At 56.4% G+C, this 13918-nt stretch overlaps 1 protein-coding gene across 4 annotated transcripts in view; it reads right to left on the reverse strand.

Annotated features, from left to right (window-relative positions):
- Positions 1 to 13918, reverse strand: part of GRM4 (glutamate metabotropic receptor 4) — a gene marked incomplete at both ends in the record, with an annotated part of 106932 nt that overhangs the window by 39991 nt on the left and 53023 nt on the right. For all 4 annotated transcript variants that reach the window (XM_081245536.1, XM_081245533.1, XM_081245535.1 and 1 more), the window contains one exon: positions 1046 to 1181. In XM_081245536.1, the coding sequence (XP_081101662.1) occupies positions 1046 to 1181 (136 nt within the window). The remainder of the gene's footprint in view (positions 1 to 1045; positions 1182 to 13918) is intronic.

Genomic DNA, 13918 nt, shown 5'->3' on the forward strand with positions numbered 1-13918 from the left:
AGAGAAGATGCTGGTTAGCAATGGGGAGGGGGATGCACGGGGGGCGGACCGGGCAGGCTGGGCTAGGCAGGTGGGCAGGTCGACCAGAGGGCACAGCGGGCTCTGACAGCTCAGGTCGACTATCTGAGGGACGAGGCCTGGGGAGAACCGCATCTCCTCGGCCAGTCAGACTCTGAGCAGGGGCTGTGTCTCCCACTGAGGCTAGGGAATCAAGGAGGCTGGCCCCTCTCGGCCCTAACATACAGTCTCAGAGGGGTAGTAGTGAGAGAAAAGGCAGGAAGAAGGGAAGTGGGTTAGGAGGGGTGCTCAGGGCTCATCTTTTAAGGGCACCTGCGTTTCTGACTTGCGACTCAGGACCCAGGGGCAGATGTGCAGAGAGGTGGGGTGGTCCAGGGTTTCTGCACTGCATGGTTCTGGCACCTGGAGTCCACCTGCCCCCAATCTGAAGATGTGGAGACTGAGGACCAGGGAGGGGACAATACTGCCCACAGTGAGTGTGTGCCCAAATCAGGACTAAAACCTCAGCCCAGGCCTCTTCCCACTACTCTGAGCTCACCGAAGAAAGGAGGGAGGGGCTGAGAGGTGGCCAACCTTGCCAGCCTCTGCTCTAAGCCCCTTATGCACATTCCTGCATTCAATACTCAAGCAACACCATCAAGCAAGCATAATTAGCTTCTCTTTTTTTTTTTTTTTTAAAGCAGAATAGAAGCCCTGAGAGGTTGAGAAACTTGCCTGAGGTCACACAGCTAGTAGGAAGGAGAGCAGGCGAGGAACCTAGGTGCTCTGACCCCAAGCCCACGGCCTTAGCCCCTCTGTAAAAGTACGTGCTTACCATCCCCAGTTGGTAGAATAGATGCAGGAAACAGCAAGGGGAAGGGGAGCCCTTTAGCAGTAGCCTGTGCCCCAGCCAGAAGGGTCTCCCCACCACCCACTCACTGGCCCACCCCATCTCACTGGACTCCAGGGTGGGTCAGGCTTGCCTAGGAAGGTCTCCAGCAGGGATCCCCAGCTCCCAAGCCCCGCCCCAAGCCCCACCTGCCCTCACCTGATATCGTCCTCATTGGCAAAGATGATGACTGCCCTGGCGTTCGAGGTCTCCAGGAGGCGCCGGATGATCTTGTCGAACTCCCCAGGCTTGGGTTCCCGTGGTATCTTGACCGACTGGGCAATGCACACACCCCCTGCAAGAAGGGCACCAGTCAGCCTGGGGCAGACAGAGTCTCTCCCGCAACCCACACTCCTGGGGGCTGCTCACGGCCCTGTAGCCTGACTCTTAGCTCCCAGGTCCCCATCTCTGGGCACGGGCTGTGCAGTCAGAATAGCCACAGTGGGAATTTCGGCTCCACAACTCACAAGCTTGGTGACCCTGGACATGTCACTTAGGTTCTCTGTGCCTCAGTTTTCATAAATAAAATAGGTTGTTAGCAAGAGGCAATGCAGCATTGTGCTTAAAGCTAGACTGTCTGGGTTCAAATCTCAGCTCTGCTACTTACCACTGTGTGATCTCGGGCTGGTTACTGAACTTCTCTGTGCCTCAAATACATCATCTACAAAATGATACTACCTATTTCATAGAGTTGTTATAAAGCTAAGTGTGTTCATGCATATAAATACAATAATATCTGGCACATAGTAAGTGCTCAGTAAACATTGGTTCTTTTCAATGTAACCACCTCATAAGGCTTTTTGGAGGAGTAAATCTGAGAACGAGAGCAAATTGCCCACACTGGGCCATTAGTGCCTCTGGCACCCACATCCACACATGCCAACCAGGGCTCTTGTCCCTGGGCCCCATGCTCATCAACAGGCCCCTTGGTAAGAGCAGTGCGCACGGCTGCTGACTCGTGCCCACACATCCTGGGCAGCAATGCTGCAAACCCAGCTACTGTCCTCATCTAGGTCTTCCCAGGTTCCCTTCCAGGAACCCACAGGCTGCTCAGTGTGTAAGTCTCTCCAGCTCCCACCCTGGCCTGGCAGGGTGCCTTGATACTCGAGGCCCCGCCCATCTTTTTGTGATCAGATTCCCAGCAGGGAGCTCAGGAGAGCTTCCGAAGGTCATTCTAACCTGAGTGCTTTGGGTGGAGGGACTGGAAGAGCTCTGATTGGGGTCAGAAGGTCTTGAGGGGCCCTGCCGTCACTCCTTCTTCTCTGGGCCACCACCTACCTGGCTGGGTCCTGGGGGAGGGGACCCAGGGCCTACCTGCCTCTCAAGCTCATGCCTCTGCAAGAAGCTGAGCCCCCAAGTCTGCAGGAGCCAGGATGCAGTCAACACACCCCGGAATTCACAGCCAGGCCATGTGGCTAACAGAAACCCTGGGAGCACTTTCCACTTCACCCAGCCAGTCCCCAGCCTCAGACGGTGTCTCTCCAGTGCTGGCAGGGGACAGGTATCATGCCTGTATTTCAATCTCCCCTCATCTCCTGCTACAAAAGCACTGTGGACCACTGTTTCTATCAACTGCATTTGACAGATGAGGAAACCGAGGCTCAGAAAAGAGAAGTGGTTTACCCAAAGCCACACAATTCCCTGCCCTACTGAGGTACAGAATGGGGGGCCTCCAGGGAGTAAGACCCCCCCAGGACCCCAGGTGGCAGAGTCAGGGCTCAGCTGATGGAAAAACATGAGGGATTACTCTTGATGAAAGCAGATCCTTTATCTGAGACCAGTACCTTCCTCTGGGTCCCACTCAAGGGTCTCAGCCCAACTCCACCTCACACAGGAGCCCTTTAGGGCCCAGCCAAACTATCCACCTTGGCTGGGCACCTGGCTGTCACCCCTGGGCACCCCCGAGCCTTTGAATGGCTTCTCAGTCCAGGCCGGGGTCACCTGAGCCTTCTGCGCAGACTCCACGCACCTCTGCATGGAGGACTGGCTGCAAGGGGCTCCCAGCACAGGGAGATGTAACACACCCACCTGCCCCCTGGGGAAAGGTGCCAGCACCCAGCTCCACCCAAGAAGGGCCCTCTACTCCTGGGCGTAGGTGGCAACCAGGGAAGGCTGCCCAAGGGCGGTGACCCTGAGCTGAGTCTTAGCAGGAGGAGGCGCAAGCAGCCGGGGGGTGGGGCATTCTGGGAGAACAACGTACTCGCACTAGAATGGGGGCTGCTCTGTGCCAGGCACCTGCAAGGCCTGGAGCCACACGACACAGACACATTCTCACATTGCCAGGAAAGTAGACCCCCTGGTTCTCTGCAACAGGCAAGGCAGCCACGGCCCCCTGCCCCCTGCCCTGACCAGCACCCACCTCCCTTACCTTCTGCCACTTCCGTGCAGACCAAGCTCCTCAAGACCTCCTAAGACACCCAAAGAAGCCCCAAGCACAGGAGAAAAGCAGGTCTACCAGGGGCTCATGGGGGAGGGAGAGAAGGAGAGAAGGAGGGAGGGTCTGGGGGCAGGACGGGGACCCTCTGGTCCCGGCTCACAGAGAGAGAGCCCTGGGAGCCAGTCTGCTGCCCACAGCGCTGGCTCTGCCCTAACAGCGGCCGGGCAGACACTCAGCTCCCAGGTAAACCCTCCATATGGTTCCTTTCCAGTTAGAAATTGGGCTAATTGCTACATTTCCCGCCCCCCATCTGGGGAGACAGATGGACAAAAGGAGGAGGCTGGCTGAGGGGTTAGGAAGTGCCACCTGGCTCCAGGAGGGAGGAGGGGGCCAAGGGGCTGAGGGGAGGCAGGCATAGAATAGGAGTTAATTGTTCTCAAGGAGGGAGAAACTTTTAGATTAAGTCATATTTCTGGGCAATGCTCCCCTAAGAAGTTCCATAGGATGGCCCCACCTGACACGCCAGGGTATATCTTGCAGGCTTCGTTTTGCTGGTGAAAGAAGAATTAGGTGACCACAGCTCGGTCAGCTCAAATGTGAGCGAGTCACAAGGTACTCGAGATGAGAGCTGGTCTGAGCGGGATGCGATATTCTTACAACCACAAGGGTGGGGACTGGAGGGGAGTTTGGGGGTTTATGCAGAGCTCAATACCAGTGAACGTTTATAAAGTACCTAATGCCTTTGAATATTATTCTGCACATTTTGCATGGATTCACTCATCTGAGGTCAGTATCATCAGCATAGCTCCAATTTAGAGATGAGGAGGCAGAAATGCAGAGAGGTTAAGTGGCTTCCCCAAGGTCACACAGTCAGGCACAGAGTGGGGTTTGAATGCAGGCTGTCTGGCTCCCGAGACCACCCCTTCGCCCAGTCCAATGTGTCACGACTGGTCACGTGGAGTCAGGGACCACCCGGGACCCGTAAATATGGCTGGGCACAGGGCTTACCCTGGGCTAAGTACCACTGGTGTCATTGGCCCCACAGTGAGAAACCAAGTGTCTCCACGGCCCTCCTGACCCCATGCCACAGCCAGAGAGGACTGGAGTGGCCCAAGAGGGACCGCATTTACTAAGCACCCACGGCATGTCTGGCACTCAGTGAATCCTCACACAACCTGGGGCAGGGGCTAATGGCCCCATCTTACAGATGTGGAAACTGAGGCTCGGAGGTGCTAAGTAGCCTGACGGAGGTCACATGGCCGGTCAGTGGGCCTGTAATCCAGGTCTGTGTCCAGAGCCTCCTCCGGCAGAGAAAGGGAAGGCCCCAGTCGCTGGGTCTCTGTTAACCCCCATCTCCTGCAGCCCCTCCCCACCCCTGGGAAGATGCCAAGTCTCATGCCAAGCCCGCCAGCCCTCCCATGTCCAGCCCCTGCCTCTGCAGCCCCATCACTGTGGGGACCATGACTAGCACTCCCCTGGGACGCCCTCTTCAAACCTCTCCACCAGGGCGGGGGCACTTCTCTGCACCCCTCCTCCTTTACCACACGGACTCTCTCTTTGGATAAAAAAAAAAAATCCATGAGTCCATACTGAGAGCAAATGTAATCAAATTAAACCCAAGCAGCAAGGAACGAGCCCATGCCCTATCTCTGCACAGAAGCTGGAACACTCCACCTGTCCCAGGCTCCAGGAACAGGATTATAAGAAGGGGGGCAGGGCTTCCCTGGCAGTGCAGTGGTTGAGAGTCCGCCTGCCGATGCAGGGAACACGGGTTCGTGCCCCGGACCGGGAAGATCCCACATGCTGCGGAGCAGCTAGGCCAGTGAGCCATGGCCGCTGGGCCTGCGCGTCTGGAGCCTGTGCTCCGCAACGGGAGAGGCCACAACAGTGAGAGGCCTGCGTACCGCAAAAAATAAAAAAATAAAATAAAATAAAAAAATAGAAGGGGGGCATGAAGGAGTCTGGGGTTCCCCGTGGCTCCCCTAGGCCTTCCTGGGTCACTCTTGGCAAGCCCCTCACCCCACACACAGCCCCAGCCCCCTGTCCAGCACCAGTTGCCACATGTCAGCTGCAAGCTCCACCATCCGCCCAGCCAGTGCCTCCGTGCAGGGCCAGGGGCAGGAAGCCACAAGCACTTGCCAGGAGCCTCTGAGTGCCTGGGGGCAGTAGGGACCTTGGAGAGCTCCTGGCCCAAGTGCTCTGGGAACAAGGAGACTGAGGGCAGACTGCCCCAGGGGGTCTAGAATCCTACAAGCCAGCGTGTCCCCCTCCACATCCTTCCCAGAGGAAGTCACACACAGGTGCAAGGGAACGTGCCCAAAGACGGTCACTGTGGCGCTGTTCGAAACAGCAAAAAAATGGAAACCACTTAAATATTTTACAGCAGAAGAATGGTTAATCTGTGGTGTGTTTGCACAATGGAATATTATGTAGCTAAGATTCATAAAACAGCTCTCATGTATCAGCACGACAAAACCCTGAAAACATAAAGTTGGGTGATAAAGCAAAGTGCAGCACAATCTGTCCCATTAATGTAGAAATTAAAAGCCATATTAATAAGATTTATTCTATATGGACACACACATATATATGAGCAAAAGCTGCATGAAGGCAGATTTGTTCTACTGTATGCACTGCAATATCCCAGTGCCTGGCACACATTAGGTGCTCCATAAATGCTTGTTGAATGACTAAACGGGGACAAGAAGGGAACTCATCCCCTTCAGAGTCGTGGGTACCTCAAGGGAGGCAGGGATGGAACAAGACTGAGGGCTCCGTGAAAGGGCTTCCAGACAATCCCCATTTTATTTCTTGAAAAAAAAAATCAGAAGCAAATACAAGATGTAAAGATGTAAATGCTTGGTAAATGTGGACCCCAGAACCCAGGCCAGACCAAACTTTCAGACACGAGTGACAGTGAAGGCATTCAGTCCCTGTGTGCGCTGCCCTGAGCCTCTTTGTGCATCCGTGACACGGGGTCACTCGGCCACTCCCGGCCCGGTGGAATCCACAGGACACTGGAGGGGAAGCACATGGGGAGCCCACCTGAGGCTGCCCTCCTCCTACCGGCCATCTGGCTCCCGAAATCCTACCTCCCCCCCGAGGACAGGCTCTTTCCTGGCCAGCCCTCCCTGGCACTGGAACCCTGCGCCTCCCCCAGGCTCCAGGCACCTGCCCTGACTTGAACGTGACATGGAGACTCCACTAGTGAAACTTGATATGGGTTTCCTCTTGCATTTTGTGGTCTCTGTGCTCTTTCCATTTGCAGTCTGGTGACCTTTCCCGGTGTTCTCTGAGTCTAGCCAAAATCTGTGTCAGTGTCTGCCTCCAGCTGCACTCCCCAAGGGCAGGGCCAGCTCTGCGTGTTTGTTTGTTCATTTGTTCATTCATTCATTCATTCATTCAAGAAGTGTCCTGCTCAGTTCCTGGCACATTTGGTCCTTAAGAAACAATAGCAAGTAGGGACTGCCCCACTGGCACAGTGGTTAAGAATCCGCCTGCCAATGCAGGGGACACGGGTTCGAGCCCTGGTCCAGGAAGATCCCACGTGCCATGGAGCAACTAAGCCTGTGCGCCACAACTACTGGGCCTGCGCTCTAGAGCCCACGAGCCACAACTACTGAGCCTGCGTGCCACAACTACTGCAGCCTGCGTGCCAGAGCTACTGAAGCCCACGCACCTAGAGCTCGTGCTCTGCAACAAGAGAAGCCACTGCAATGAGAAGCCCGCGCACTGCAATGAAGAGGAGCCTCTGCTCACCACAACTAAAGAAAGCCTGCGTGCAGCAACAAAGACCCAACGCAGCCAAAAAAATTAATTAATTAAAAAAAAAAAAGAGGGCTTCCCTGGTGGCGCAGTGGTTAAGAATCTGCCTGCCAATGCAGGGGACACGGGTTCGAGCCCTGCTCTGGGAAGATCCCACATGCCACAGAGCAACTAAGCCCGTGGGCCACATCTACTGAGCCTGAGCTCTAGAGCCCGTAAGCCACAACTACTGAGCCCACGAGCCACAACTACTGAAGCCCACACGCCTAGAGCCCGTGCTGCGCAACAAGAGAAGCCACTGCAATGAGAAGCCCGTGCACCGCAAGGAAGAGTGGCCCCCACTCGCTGCAACTAGAGAAAGCCCACGCGCAGCAACAAAGACCCAACACAGCCAAAAATAAATAAATAAATAAATAGATAAATAAAATTCAAAAGAAAAGAAAGAAACAATAGCAAGTAAAACCCCTTCCTTGGGAGCTCAGTCTAGCTGGGAAGCAAGACAGGAAGAGAGAGCGACCAGCCCCAGGAGGGGCTCAGGAGACAGCACTGCTGGCCACACTGGTGGTGGGGAAGGCCCCCTGGGTGCCAGGCCCACCGCACGCTTCCCCAGACACCAGCCATCCAACAACGCACCCTGTCCTGCGTGCTACCGCTGCTTTTCCTTCACTGAGTCCACAAGTGTTTACTGAGCACCGTTTGGATGCTGGGATGCAGCCATGAGGAGGACAGAGCCCCTCCTCCCATACAGCTCTCATCGCAGGGCAGAGGAGGAAACAAGTGGAGTGAAGTGATGGAGGGAGGCTGGGGGCTGCATCCTAGGGGGCAGGGCTGCCGGGCCACGCAGTGGCAGCAGCAGATGTGGACTCGACTCAGGAGCTACTGCCTGTCCTGAGAGCCAGGAACTGAAGACACTTTGGACTTGTAAATTCCACCTGCAGGTGAGAGATCGCTGCTGAAATGCCCTCATTTTTCTACCCTTCGCTGCGTGGGATTGTCCACACTTGGCTCCCTCCATCAGCACAGATGACCCAGGGAGCTTATTTGAGGGCAGGGCCACGGAGACCTGCAGGCACTAAGGACTCAGCGGGGGGGCGGGGGGTTGGTCATCGGCCCAGTTTCCCGCCTGAGGTGTCTCCCTAATGTCCTGGTGGACTCGGGTTACACCAGGTAGGATCACTGCACCTGTGCTCAGCTTCCTTCTTCTCTTGGCGCCTCCCTGTCCCCCACGGGACGGCTCTCTCCACTCCACCCATCTAAATAAGTCCTCCCCACTCACTCCAAGCAGCCCCCAGACCCCCTGCCTTCACGACACGCCAACCTGTGGGCTGAGCCTAGCCTGGTGGCCCAGAGCAGGCAAAAAGAAAAAGCCTCCTCCTGGAGCAGCCCGCTTCTGCCCAAGCTCACCCCAGGTGGGGGGCAATCGGGGACCTGGGCTCCCCTGTGCCTTCCCAGAGCCCTCAGCCACATCCTCCAGGCTTGGGAATCCTCTTGTTCCCCCATCCTTCATTCTCTCACTCACCAAGAGACCTACCCTCGCCAGGAAGCAGCTAAGCAGCCAGCCCGCAGGCAGTGGGCAGCGAGGTGACCCAGATGGGGCTCCATGTCCACAGCTCCAAAGCCCTCTTGCTCTAACACCCAGGGCCCTGGGATCACATTCTGCAACCCAGGCTGTTCCCTCATCCCAAGCAGCAGCCCGGGCTCTGGGCTCCAGACCAGGGGGGAGAAAATCCTCCTCCAGAGTGTCGAGCAATTTCCCTGAAGACAAACAGTGCAGGAGACCAGTAAGACTGGGCTCTTCTCCTCTCTCTCTCTTTCCCTTTTCTTTTTCTTTCTTTCCTTTTTTTTTGTCTTTTTAAATTTAAAAAGGGAGAAAAACAATGAAAGACAAATCCTAGGAAATCAAGTGGAAAAAATCTACATTATGGCAAAATGTGAAGGCAGCAAATTGCAACATGGAGAGAAAGTGGGGATTGTTAACAACCCAAGGGGGTCCCCCAGGCTCCACTAGGTTCCTGCCAGAGAGGGAGTTGGGGGGAAGGCAAGAAGGAGGCTGGGAGTTACCCTGGACTGTATGGCCTCACACACACACACACACACACACACACACACACATGCATACACACACTCACACACAGAGGTCTTTCTCCCTGGTCTTCCCTTCTTTCTCTCCCACTCCAAAGCCAGGCCCTCTCCCCAAACCTGCTCTCAGGAAAGGGAGTTACTCAGAGGGCTCAGTGACTAACATGGTGTTACTTTTGTTTTCAACCGGGAAGGAAGTCCTTGTCTAAGTAAATGGAGCCATATGGCAGATTCCAGGCAGCAGAGCTGTGGCTAAAAGGGCGTCTGAGGTCAGGAAGGCACCCAGGTCCTGAGTGAATGTCCCCTAACCTGTGGTTGTCCGGGGTGAGCAGAGCTGGGGGGCACAGAGAGGGGTGGACCCGCACTCTGGCTGGCTCTGGCTCCACAGAGGGCTTGAGGGCTCTCCGGGAGGCAGCTCAAGCCTGGTTCACGGCCACCATCCCCCTGTCTGCTCCACTCTCGGTCCAACTCCCCACCCTCCGGTGTCCACTCCATCCTCTTTCTAAAGCACAAATCTCTCTGACACATGGCTCCCTGCCTGCAACCCTTGGTGGTTCCCCACCCGTTCGTGTGTGTGTGTTTGTGCATGTGTGTGTGTGTATGTGACATTCAAGGCCACATCTCCTCCTCAGGTCTGGTCCCTACAAAAATCCACCATCTGACCACATCTGCTGCCCCAACGGGCCTTAGCAGAGGCTGTTCCCTCGGCCAGCCCTTCCCTTGCTGGGCCCCAGTTTCTCCTCGGTGTCTGTCTCTCCACCCCATCCCTCATGGGGCCCAGCACACACGCTGTGCCTGCTCGGGTCAGGCAGTGACCCACGCTTGCCAGTTGAATGAGCCACTGAGTGCCCGACTGACAGGGATGGGAGGGCTGGCGGGGCAGGAGCCGCTGGCACGGGCAGAGGGGCAGAGGCTCAGTAGGAACCTGAGGCAGCCGCCTGCTCAAACCTTCCCACTTCCTTTGGGAACCTCCCTGACCCCCAAAGCCCACGATGACCTCCCCTCTGAGCCACCACCTGGTCACACGGAGTGCCCGAATGTCTGCAGGCACAGGCTCTGGGCACCCATTTTGTGCCGGGCTCTGGGCTGCAAAGGTTATCCATGCACAGCGCCTGCAGGACACATTGGTGAGCTCCAAGTACACGTGGTGCTGGGCGTCATGCACACCAGGACCTCTCTCTCAGTCCTGCCTTCTGTTGGGAATTTACTTCTCCACCTAGATGCAAATTCCTTGCTACGAGCGCTCAAGAAATGCACATGCAAAAAGAACAACTGGAGAAGTATAAGATAGCCATGCAAACTGGCCGGGCCCCAAGGGCCCAGAGCCGAAGATAGTTGGGCCAGTAGAGAAGGGCATGAGGGCAGGGCGACTCCGGCCCTGTGGACACGGTGGGCCCACTGTGAGAGATTTGGCTGGAGCCAGGAAGACCCAGGTACCAAGGGACAATGAGGGGGAAACAGTCACTCCGGTTTCCCACCTACAGGTGTCTCCCTGATATACCCCATCAAAGGTTTGTGCAAAGCGTGGATACTGCACCTGCTCTCAGCTTTCCCCTCCCCTCCAGTCTGAGACAGAGGGGAAGATGCCTGCTCCACTGCTTCCTGGCTGTGTGACTTTGGACAAGTTACTTAGCCTCTCTGAGCATCAGGCTTCCCATCAGTAAAATGGGAAAAAAAAGCCCGGTGGGGCTGGAGTGAGGGTCAAATGTGATGGTGTTTGTGAAGGCCTGGGTTGGCCTGCTGGAGCCAAAGCCGCTGGGGAGCAAGTCCTAGTGGGGGTGGGGGCTGCTGAGGCGGGGGGCAGGGACCTCATCACCCAGTTTGGGTCAGGACCCAGGGCTGGTGAGAGATGCTCTGGGGACCAGAGACACCAGCTGAAACTGAGAGCTGTCCCCAGGGACAGAGTGCTGGGCAGAACCTGGGGCCCAGGGACTATCCAAGGCAGGACACACATCCTTTCTTTCCTGAACACGCTCAGCTCATCTCCCCACCCCTGCATCACTCCCAGCCCCATCCCGCCACACACACGTGGTGACACACACCCTCACACAATCACATACCACACATCACTACAACCTCACACAATCTCACAGCCACACAGGCTCACACACTAATCACACCGCCCCACACAGCTACACTCACCACGCCCAACCTCCCAAAGTCACACCCTCCACACAGCCCCACAGCCGCAGACCCAGGCACACAAGTCAGCTGTCCACATCTCCACCAGCCAGCCCGGCCACACCTTAGCACCATCAACACCTCACCTTTGCTACTGGTGCAGGGGAGCCTGGCTGGGGGGTGCTAACGGAGATGGGGTAGCGACTGGGTGGAGGGGTACAACTATTTACCGAGGAGCCTCAGTGCCCCCATCAGGGCAAAGTCCTCAACTTTCCTCTGAAACCAGGCTGTCCACTCACACCCACCTGCTCCCATAGAGAATCAGGCTGGACCTGCAGATACAGGGGGCACAGGCATCAGAGAGCTGGCCTGCTGTGACACAGGAGGCCAAGGCTGGGCACAGATGGGGCCCTCATCCCACCTCAGTCCCTTACGTGATAAGAGCCAAGCCACCCAACCTCTCTGAACCTCCGCATCTGCGCCTGTGAAATGGGAGGGCATTCTCGCCACTCCCCGGACGTGGCAGGGGTGTTGCAAGGATTAAAGGGATCACCTGTGGACAGGCCTGCCCCCTGGGGGGATATTTTGGGGAGGGGGAGGAGTCAGGCTGGGGGGGACCAGCCAGGGCAGCTGTGGGGCTCAGAGCCCCTGAGCTGAGTGCTGCTGCCCCCTCGCTGGGAGGCCGCTAAGCAGCACAAGCTGGTCAGAGCTGCATCATTCGTGGTGCTCAGCTCTGAGCAGAGGGAAATGTGCTGAGTGATCGACCTAATATCTTAACACAAACCCATTTAGGTAAAACACGTTTGAAGCGAGAAAAGCAGAAAAAAGGAGAGAGAGAGAGAGAGAGAGAGAGAGAGAGAGAGAGAAGGAAGCAAAGGTGTTTGAGGCAGGTGGTGGCAGGAGGGGACTGAGGGGGGAGGGGCCCTGAGACTGATTTCTGGCCCGCCCCCACCCCAAGGCCCCCCAGGAGACCCCCGCCCCGCAGGCCCACCTCCCCCCACTCTCAGTGGCCATACCGGGCATTCTTCAACTGAGGGAAGCCCGCCCATTCCTCAGGTTTTGTTCAGAGAGGGAAAGGAGTCTGCCCAAGGCTTATGCAGCAAGTCAGGCCAGCCAGCAGCCAGAAACAGGACTGCTGAGTGTTAGCTCAGAGTCCTTTGCTGAAAAACCCCTTTCAGAACAAGACAGCCCGCTCCAGTGACACACCTAGGGGCTGAGATCACATAGCAGCTTTTCAGCCCCTTCCTCAGCCTCACTCCACACTCTACAGCAAGACCACTTTCTCCAACGCAACTCAAATTTTCCCACCCTGGAGCTTTTGCTGGTCCCTCTGCCAGAAATACCCCTCCTGCTTCCCCACCTGCCCAACCCCACCTCGGGGCTCAGTTTCTCCACCTCCTCCCCCAGAAAACATCCCAGAGTGGGGACTCATCACTGCCCACCCCGGCTCTCACCTCACCCCTCTCCGCTGGCACCTGCCATCCTCTGCCTAGGCTGTCGGTTTGTGACTCTAGTGCTTCAGGGCATGAAGGCTGGAACCAGGTTGCCTGAGTTCAGATCCTGGCTCTGCCACTTGTTAGCTGTGTGACTCTGGACAAGTTACGCACCTCTCTGGGCCTTGTCTCCTCATAACAAAGCATGAAGAATAAGTGAGTTAAGACGTGTAACAGTGCCTGGCACATAAGTACTCAATAAGTGTTTGCTGTTATAACACTGTTGTCCGTTTCCTCCATTAGCCCATAAGCCCCTTCAAGGGGCTTTCTTTCTTGACTGTATCTTTCTCTTTCCTAACTCCCTGGTTTCCAGCAGAGTGTCAGGCATACAGGAGGTGCTCAATCAATGTTGGCTGAACTGAGCCTAATTTCTGGCAATGTTGTCTGTCTGGCCTCTTCACCCCAGATCCCTTGGGAAGAGAAGAGAGCACTGGGCTGGTGGTGGAGACCTCTGTGTGGGGTAGGGGCATGGAGAAGATGACCTCTGGCCAGCTCCAGCCCAGAACAGGAAGCGAGGCTCAGGTGGGCAGGGAGGGACCAGGCTTCAGGGTCAGCAGCCGGGCCTGCGGTTTGGCCAGAAAGGAACAGGCAGCTGCAGGCTGGGATGAAATATTTAGGAGCCCACATCCCCAGGAAGTAGAAACTGACAAGCAAAATGAAATGTTGAGATGTAATTACCCAGGTAGGCCAAGCATGTCTCCCCACCGGCGGCGGGCTCAGGCCCCCGCAACGTGCCACAAGCAGGCACTGGGTAATGAAGTCCTCCTGGACCCTCTCCCACACCAGCCGTCCTCTTCAGGCCAGGGCAGGGGGAGGAATGGTGAGGAGCCCGGCTCTGGCTCCTCCAGGCGGACTCTTTTGATGGCAGAACAACAGGAAATGCAAGGAATGGGGGGGTCTGGGCCCAGCCTTGGCTCTGGATGTACCTGGGGAGAGGCCTCCGCTTCCTCAGCCAGAAAATGGGGCTGCTGATGCCCCCGGCTGGGAAGGAGGATGAGACGGTGGGCCTGAGTGTGCTCCATAAACTGGCTGTGGTGGAGGAGGGCAGTGAGGACAGCGCAGACACCAGCCCGACCCTGTGGACCGTCGAAGGCTTTCTTGAGGTGCTGGGCTGCCTGGGACTTGGGTTAGTTAAAAGTTGGTAGACAAAGGTCAGGGACAGAGGCCCAGATGTGGCCCTGAGCTGAAGAAGCACTC

This window comes from Mesoplodon bidens (genome assembly GCF_964165515.1).
Source record: "Mesoplodon bidens genome assembly, chromosome: 10".
Lineage (NCBI taxonomy): Eukaryota > Metazoa > Chordata > Mammalia > Artiodactyla > Ziphiidae > Mesoplodon > Mesoplodon bidens.